Genomic DNA, 9,307 nt, shown 5'->3' on the forward strand with positions numbered 1-9,307 from the left:
GACGCTCTAACAGTATTTAGTCAAAACACTGAAGTGTTAACAGTTACTGTGACTCCTGGACAAACACGTGGACAGAACTCATGTTCAAGTTCAATCAGTATGTGAAAATTTGGTAAAAGAAGAAAGTGTAAAAAAGTAAAGTAATACTAAATACTGATGATAAGAAAAATGTTTTTCTTCTCTATGGCCCCCTACAAGAAAAATGTTTTTCTTCTCTATGGCCCTCTACATAGATGACCTTCAATAATGTGGATGAGGAGGCCACACATGAAGATATTTAAATAATATTAAAAGTTCAAAGATTTTTTTTTTTTCATTTCCATGATTGTGATTCAGACAGGTCTCTCAGGAATTTTCAATATCAGGTTTTGTCATTGTCAAGTGTTGAACAGTGTTAGGTTTTTCAACCTCCTGACAAATGACCAGTTTTGGTGCAAACATTTTATTTTTTACCAAACCAGACTACTGAGACTGTGTAACAATGTCTTTTTTCTTTGTCAAAAAACTGAGAGAAAGGATATGGCTGTCTCTCCTTACACAGGACAAGAAGCAGGTTGTGACCTGGTGTCGAAGACTTCTCCCAGAAATCCACGAAAACGTTATTCTGATACAAACACCAATTGCAGATCTAGTCAGACTTTAATGCAGTTTATGCTGAGTAATAGCTTGTTTTTCATGACTAAACATTTTTGGACTTGGCCTGTATAATGTATGAAGGGCATAACACATATATTTTGTGAAATTGGAATCACATAAATAAAAGGCAGTAAGTTTATAACACAGTATTATAAAACCTTTTAGCTTTAGTTATCAATGTTTTACATGCATGCTATAGTACACTAAGGTTCATTTTAAAACTCGCAGGGTTCAAAAAAAAAAAAAAAAATATTGGTGACACAAATGTTAATATTAAAACATACTTACCAGAGTGAACTATTTTTAATTATCATTTTCCTACAGGAAGTGTTTTATTGTTTTTTATTCCATCAAATAACCTCTTATTTGTATTAATAATACAATTAATAAGACATTAATTAATTTATTCTATTATACAGATTAAAAGGTACTGCTCAGGTTAATCTTGTGTTTGCCTGCTGTCATGATGTGACAGTAAAAATGATTTGCGTTCTAGTCTAAATGAAAATAAAAAGGTGTATTATATTTACAGAAAATGTTAACTGAAATACAGCAACATCAATAATATATTTTTTTTCAATTTAACTTAAATAATAATAACACTAATAATAATCATCAGATAAAAGATTGGTGCATGATGTCACTTCCGGCGGCTCCAGCGCTCATATCCGGTTATTGCCGACAATATGGCAGCGCCCTTATCGCTACACTTGGAGTTTGGGTAAGTGAAGTTAAAACGTTATTTTACCCGTTAACGCTTCTGTTTAAGTTTAATTCAAGAGAAAAGCTCCGGAGTATTTCAGAACAATGCATTTTATATTCAATGTAATAAAATAATAGTCTGTATTCAGCTGTTTGTAAACGAGTGTTTATTTCGGAATCGCGCAGTCGCTCGTGAGCTGTAGAAAGTGAACAGTGTGGGTTTTTTCACCTAGGGAGGGGGGACTGTCAGCTAATAATAATATTAGGAAATCTTTTCATGTCTAGTTAGTTTTTTAGAGACTAAATAGTAAACCAAAGCGGTCCAGCGAGACCTGAAAATATTTATTGTTGTTAAGAACGAGATCCTGGTTTTCTATGTCGGCTCTGCATAATTAAGAAAAGTTAATTAAATTATGTTTTAAGATTTTAATCTGGGATTTTGAGATAACAAATGTAATGAGTGCAATGTATCGAAAGACAAAACAGTATTTTAATGACGTTTCGTGGATGTATTGAACTGTTCTAATTTTGAATGTTTGTTTTGGTACTGTTGTTACCAGAACAAATCACTCAATCTCAGGAGTCTCCTTACATTTATGCAGAACAAACCTACATCTACTGGTGTTGTCTAACAATTCAGTCAACATCGATTGTTTATATGAGGGATTTACATATGTGAAGAGGAGGGTCTTAATCGTCCAATTTCGTTATTTTAGCTTAATATTTGGTTGTTTGTTTGTTTTTAAATAAATACATGGATGTTAAATTATTTTTATCAATCCAACTCTCTTGTTGTCCAGAGGGGGAGCTGAGCTTCTTTTTAACAGCGAAAAGAAACATCAGGTGTCCCTCCCAGGCCAGGCAGGACCATGTGAGTACCATGTCTGTCATGAAGTAGTGATCTGTTTTACAAACCCAAATTTCACAAAAGTACACGTCCTACAAATGCAACAAAGGCTACATTGTGTAACTAGAACATAGAAAATAATTATTAAAAACTTAATTTTTGGAGCCACATAGTAGATCAATGGTTCATGCTGTTGCCTTACAGCAAGATGATGCCCAGTTAGATTTCTAGTCTTTCTGTATGCAATTTGCGCCACGTGGTTTGGTTTATTGGTGTCTTGTAAATTTAACTGAATTTGTGTGTATTCAAGAACCTTTAAAATGATTTTGTTATCATTATTAAATATCACCAGACCCTGGGTGCTGTAGGTCAGTGATCATCAAGTGGTGGCCCACTGATTTTTCCAGCCATATTATTATTCATATTATTTGAGTCCAGCCCCCCAGGTGTCCAGAAAAAGTCTTGCCCTTTGACAAATATAGTGACCGCCGCTATAGGAGTATTACAGTAAACAGGTTTACAGTAGACAGTAAACCGTTATAGTTTGTCAAAAGGCTGAGATGTTACTCGATACAGACTCTAAATGTTCATTCAAACTGACCTGCCACGGTTGATGTTGTTGCTGTAATGTAGTCTGTGAGATGTTCATCTCTTAATTACTTTGACTCTATGACCAGAAAGATGTTATTCTAAATAATATAATATATTCTAAGTATGGTACTGGTTAATATACAAATATATATGTACATATATATATACTCTTGCTTTCTTCCTGTTTTTTGTAGTTTAGTAGTTTGCATTTTAATAGAAAAATATTTGTCAGTGTAAAAAAATGTTTAAATGGATGACCATATTTTAGCACCAGGGCTTGTAGATCAATGTACTCCAGTTACATACAGTATATACCTGAAATGATGTGTGTACACATAGGTTATAAAGGGAAGAGTAGGTCACAGATGTGTGTGCTGTTGGACTTAGACTTAACAAAGAGCTCTGACCGTGGTGCTGACGTTACCAGGACGACACAAAGACAAAAGTTGACCAGAGGAGGGAATGTGGGCCTTATGACCTTGCTGCACCGGGAAACCAGTATGTGTGTGTGTTGGACTGCTGATCTTAGATGTTATCATATAACAAATCACAGCGATTTCTTTTTGGCAAGACTGTCGCACGAGACTAGGTTTGCCAGCATGTGTGTGTGTGTGTGTGTGTGTTCCTGGTGTAGTTATACTTGTGGGGACACTGACTTTGTGGGGACATTTTTCAGGGTCAAACAGAGTGAGAGGGTCTTTTGATGTTTAAGGTGTAGTTTGGAGTTAGAATTAGAATTAATGTCAGGTTAAGGTTGGTGTAAAGATTGAAGAGGAGTGTTCTAATAGTAAGGGGAACATTTGTAATTGTTAAGGTTAGGGTCTGGTCTAGAGAATGTCTTGAGGGGCGTGCTCACAAAACACAAAAACGTGTGTGTGTGTCCATGTTCGTGCATGAGTGTACTTGTGTGTGTGGAGAGTAGAGGGGTGCAGTTATAATTGGTTCTGAATCCTTCCTATTTCTCTTTGACCCCGGCCACTGATTGTGTGTGTGTGTGTGAAAGACACCACCCCCCCTCTTTCCGTTCTCTTCTGTCTTTCTCTCTCTCTCTCTCTCTCTCTTTCTCTCTCTCACCCCCTCTCCCTTTGTGGTTCTAGGATCACACACTTTATTTTTTTTTGTAATTCACACAGAGATGGATCGCTCTCCCCTCCCTCACCCCTTTTTCCATGAGCGTCATAATTGTATAAAGACAGAAAATGACGAGGAAGGAGGGGAGAGGAGGACAACCTTCACACACAAAAGAAAAGACAGAAAAGAAACCTGGGCCCAATTTTGAATCTCCGTCAAAATGGCGCCCTTTCCCCGCTTCCCTCCTCCTTTTCCGACATGTTTTCATTTTCTACCTACGCAACTGGGCTATTCCAGGATGCTTCAGGAGCACATGACGTATCCCGACCCCCCACCCTTTCTTTTTCGTCTCCATTCTCTTTCACCTGGATGCCGAAGCGCCAGCGAAACCTTCACCTCTCGCTACTTGGTTCCATGTCAGTGTTCTTTCTTTTCTACACGGCGCAGCTCTTTACATGCCTGACTGTTAAACACACTTACCTGTTTTAATGTCAATTCAGTCCTCTGACTGTGATGACTGTTTCTGCTGAAACAGTGAAAAAACTGCTAAGCACGGCCACTGACTCCATCTCTAATGATGTCTGTGGGTTAAAGTGTTAAAGTCAAGGGATGGGAAAATGCCTTGAACGTGTGTGTGTGTGTGTGTGTGTGTGTATGTGTGTGTGTGTGTGTGTGCTGGTCTAGCTTACTTGTGGGGATACATTTGGGAAAGATTCTGTGGTTGTGGGGACACATTGTCCTTGTAGGGACATTTTGCAGGTCTTTACTGAGTGAGTAATTATTTTGAAATTCAAGGATTATTTTGGACTGATTAGGAGTTTGGATTAAGGCCTAAGATTAAGGACTAAGATTAGGCATATTTTATTTAGATTTAAGGAAAGGTAATCATTCTAGGGAATGCGGCGGGTCTGTGTGAAGTGCTCACACTGACACTGTAACAGAAAAAACCTGTGTGTGTGTGTGTGCATTTTTAAAAGGTAATGGAAGAGAGAATACGGGGTAATGGTGGAGAAAAATACCAATACTCAGAGGCAAAGAGAAAGGAGTCGCCACAAAGAAGGAGTTATGACCATTGTTGTGATTAGTTCTGTTTTTAGCCCTGCAGAGGTGCAGGTCAATATTCACTGCTACTACGCAGTACTGCGTGTGTGTGCGTGCGTGTGTGTGTGTGTGTGTGTCAGACAAGCAGAGATATTTGTCTTTTTTTATGTGGAAGCCTGGAAGCCTATCATTATACTACTGAGATGGCAGTACTGCAGTTGACCTGAACAACATCAACACACACACACACACATATACACAGATACACTCTCATTCTCATCGTATACATTGAATATCACCCACACACTCCTTGTGTTGTTGTGACATCAACACTGGATTTTACCTGCACTTACATTAGATTGACAAATATCTGAGGTTTGACTTCATATGTGTTTTATCTTGTGTTTTTTATATTTTGTGATGACTGTCAGCTGATGGCACAGACTCCATCTTTTATGTCACTTAAATTTAGTCTAGCATCTAACAGCAAGTTTTTACTTTGCAAATGTATTTTTTAAACTAGGATTTACCTCCATTAAAACCATTTAGAATGCACAAAGGATGTGTATATTAAACCTGTCACATGGTAAAACTTAATTTTCTTTTATACAGACAAAGCGCGGTGTGTCCGACTTGTTTTCTTTTCTGAGAGAGTAAGCAGATGTTGCTAGCTTTAACAATACATGCAGAAATGGTCATTAATGTAGTTAGAAAAAGTTAAAAAGTATATGAAATTTAACTTACATGTAACTATAAATGCTAGAATACAGAGTTAGCAAAATATTGGTGATAGCTAACAGCTAACATTTAGATAACACCTTAGAGAACCAACATTTCTAGAAATAATCAAATTCTAGCTAAGTTAGCCCTTTGCATGGCTAAAATCATAGCCAGAGTGGTTAGCTGAGATCATGACTTACAGCTACAAGTTGCCGGCAGTTTTCACAGAGTTGTTAATTCAAATGAAAGAATTTCAAAACATTTAAAATGAACTGAATTTGTTATTTTTACAGTTAAAAAAAATGCTAAAAAGTTGCATTCCATGCAAATAATATTTAGTGTAACTCATAATTAAAGTGACTTATCAATAAGTAAATTATTAGTAATAATTTGTTCATTGGGTCCTATATATAAATATCTCTGTGACACATGTTTGGTCTGTGACCCAGGCATTGAGAATCCCTGCTCTGTTATTCATGTGACCCCAGTTGAAACACTTCAACATAAACAGATCTTTATTCTAACGTCATATGTATTTTATATTTATATTCACGGTCTTTCACTAGTGGTTCATTAGTCATTGATGTAAATAAAATTAAAAATGATGAAACAGCCTTTGTTCTTATTACTCATACAACGTTTTCTTGAGCGTTTATCAGGAGCAGATGTGTCCTTTGATCCACTGTTGATAGTGTGCGTCTGAGAGTGATTCTCCTCCTACCTGCTCCGCTCACACCTGACTCCGGGTGACTCACTCTCCTCCTCCAACCCTCACATCTGCTGTTTCCTCCTGTTCTCTCCTCCTTCTCTCCTGAGGTCTGTTTCTTCGTCGTCTCAGTTCAGTCTTTGGCATTTTTATACATCTTTGCTCCATATCCTATTAAAACAACTATTATATTCTCTCTGTGTGTGTGTGTGTGTGTGTCTCAGCTCCCTTATTTGGTAACATTGTTGCTACATTTCAGCTATTTCAGCCTTAGATCTGATGTATAACTCGGGCTTGTTTTATTGTTGTTGTTAGCTAGCTTAGTTTTATATTAGCAAATTCAAGTTTTATATTTTGTGTTTTCCTAATTGCATTTTTCTGATGTCATTTCAAAGCTGTTTTAGCCTCCATTATGCTAATATCTGTGCATCTTTGGGTCTTGTTTTGTTTTTGTCCCTTTTAGCTCAAAGGCTATTTGCTTTGTTATTCTTCTCTAATTGTTATCAATTCTTAATTGGGTACCATTGGGCAGATTATGCTTAAGTTGGAGCTATCTCTTAGACTGCTATGTATTGCTTAGTTTTTGACCAAAACATTTTTTATATTTATGTGATTGCAGCTTAAGTAGATGAATAAAGTGTTGTTACAACAGTTAGCAAGCTGCAGCTAAAGGGTGACAAAAAGTAAAGGTTAGCCCTGAAAATTAGATGACTTAAGTGCAAGGTTTGACAAATAAAAAATAAAGTTATATAACGGTTATTTAAAAGTTAGCTAACGGGAGGCAATTATTACCAAACAACTGCTAATGGTTAGCCTAGATGATGAATGGAGAGAAATTTGTGGTGCTGGAAACGTATGAAAATGGGCCTTGAAAGTGCTTGGAGAGAAATTTGTGGTGCTGGAAACTGTGGTGCTAATTTTGACTTAAGAACAATAAATAAGCATCACAAATAAAAACCTGTGAATCATTAAAATCCAAATGGTATTTTAAGGTATATTTGAACATATATTTTAACGCATATTTTTTTTCTTTAAAAGGCTGAGAATCATGTGTCATTGACACATGACATCACTGCACCATTACGTGAACCCCTGAACTACACACACACACACACACACACACACCAGTAGTTGGAATATGAATTGATCTGTGTGTGTGTGTGTCTTTATATATATATATTTATATCTATTTATATTTCTCCGTCTGTCACAGCAGCAGTGTTAACGCTCTGACCCAGACCCACAAACACACACACAGTCCTGGCAGCAGCGGCGTTTCATCTGAACGCTAAATGTTAGCTCAGCTATAATACATTCATTGTCAGTTGTTTAGCATGGATTTAGCCTAAAACCCTGTCATTGTCGTTGCTATTGTGGCTGGAAGTCGCTGTGAGGCGAAGCCGGGCCTATTGTTCAGCCAAGGTCAGTCCGATTGTTCCAGAGGTCACGCATTGGGAATATTCAGGCATCACTGATGTCCAACGTTGGGAGGCGAAGAAGGAAATTTGTAGAAACATCATCAGAGTCAATGAGTCCAGATGATGACTTTGTCTTTTCACAGACGGACGACATGGGTCCATCAACCTTTATTATTATTATTTTATTTTAATTTCTTAACTGAATCTGAATTAGTTTTAGCCTGAAAATGAACGGTTCAGCCGTTCACTTGTTTGTCAACATGATTCTCTATAACCGAGCTGAACAACGTCCATCTCCACCGCCAACATCAGTCCACCCTCCCCCCATTTTCAGTGACCCCGTCTTCCTCCTCCCAAACGTATACGTACACTCATAAATATACATGCACACACACACACACACATATAGAAATATATATGCAGTCTGGTCCCGCCTGCTGCCTCTGTCGCGTCACATCGACCGGGGGGCTGGAACCCTGCACCTTGGCCTTTAAACCTTAACCTGTGACCTCTGTTGTCTGCGTCTGTATGGGCTTTGTGTGTGTGTGTGTGTGATTCTGTTATGTCTGTGTGTATTTTCCAGGGGACATAAGGCAGCTGCTGGTCTGGATCCAACAGAACCTGCTGAAGGAGCGCCCTGAACTCTTTATCCAAGGAGACACCGTGTGAGTGTTTCAGTTTGTGTTAGAGAGAGAGAGGGCGTGCGTATGTGCACTTGATACACACTTGACAAACATATCCCAACGGTAAAGACTAAATGTTTTTCACTCAGAAGTCTAGAATGTTTTCACCAGTTTTGAATGAACTTGAGGAGAACTCCTGAACTCCTTGAATCTCCTTGAATTTTATGCTTTGTTTAACGGTTTAAGTAAAAACCCTGAATATTAGGAGTGAAGTTGACAGTATTTATATTACCACATAGTTTTGTTTGGTAGGTGAAAAGTTAGTTCAAAGATAAACAAAGTATATTTTGACCAAGCAAGTGTTAGCAAATTAAGCAAAATTAGCCCCGCGATAGCTACAATTTTAGTCAGTAACTGAACAGTTAGTCAAGAAAGGCTACAATTTAGAGATGAATGTTGAAAATGTAGCCAATGTTTTGCCCCAAATTAACTAAAGGGGATTAAAAAATAGCCAAAATAGCTAACATTTGACCTAAAAGAGCTAAGAAGCTAAGATACCAGAAATGACCAAAATTAGCCAAATCTGAACGTGTCGCACAGAAAGCTAAGGGTTAGCCCAAATATAGAAACAAAGCACCTTCCAGGAAAAGGCAAACGGTTCAGAAAAGGCTGGAGGTCAAAGGTGAATCGAACCCACGACTGGTCATTTCACTGATGAAAACGCTGAGAAGGAAACGAGGACCACAAATGTACCTGAGCATGTGTATGTGTGTGTATCCATACGCGTGTGAGACACATATATGTACGTGTATGTGTGTGTGTTTGGGTCCAGGACACAGTGGTGTGTGACTTTTACTGCTGCCTTTGTTCAACACTATTTATAGCTGCAGAGAACCAGTGAAAAAGAGGCTACCTATAAACCTTTAGATGAGGTGTGTGTGTGTGTGTGTGT

The 9,307-nt window shown here is 37.8% G+C and overlaps 2 protein-coding genes across 2 annotated transcripts in view; both read left to right on the forward strand.

Moving 5' to 3' along the window:
• LOC103389085 (ephrin-A5-like) overlaps positions 1-9,307 on the forward strand; it is a 1,154,841-nt gene that overhangs the window by 666,335 nt on the left and 479,199 nt on the right. The gene's annotated exons all lie outside the window — the stretch shown is intronic.
• Positions 1,296-9,307, forward strand: part of urm1 (ubiquitin related modifier 1) — a 13,444-nt gene continuing 5,432 nt past the window's right edge. The window contains exons 1-3 of the mRNA XM_017038426.2: positions 1,296-1,357; positions 2,139-2,209; positions 8,316-8,397. Of these exons, the coding sequence (XP_016893915.1) occupies positions 1,323-1,357; positions 2,139-2,209; positions 8,316-8,397 (188 nt within the window). The 5' untranslated portion in view covers positions 1,296-1,322. The remainder of the gene's footprint in view (positions 1,358-2,138; positions 2,210-8,315; positions 8,398-9,307) is intronic.

This window comes from Cynoglossus semilaevis, chromosome 14 (genome assembly GCF_000523025.1).
Source record: "Cynoglossus semilaevis isolate Cse_v1.0 chromosome 14, Cse_v1.0, whole genome shotgun sequence".
Classification (NCBI taxonomy): domain Eukaryota; kingdom Metazoa; phylum Chordata; class Actinopteri; order Pleuronectiformes; family Cynoglossidae; genus Cynoglossus; species Cynoglossus semilaevis.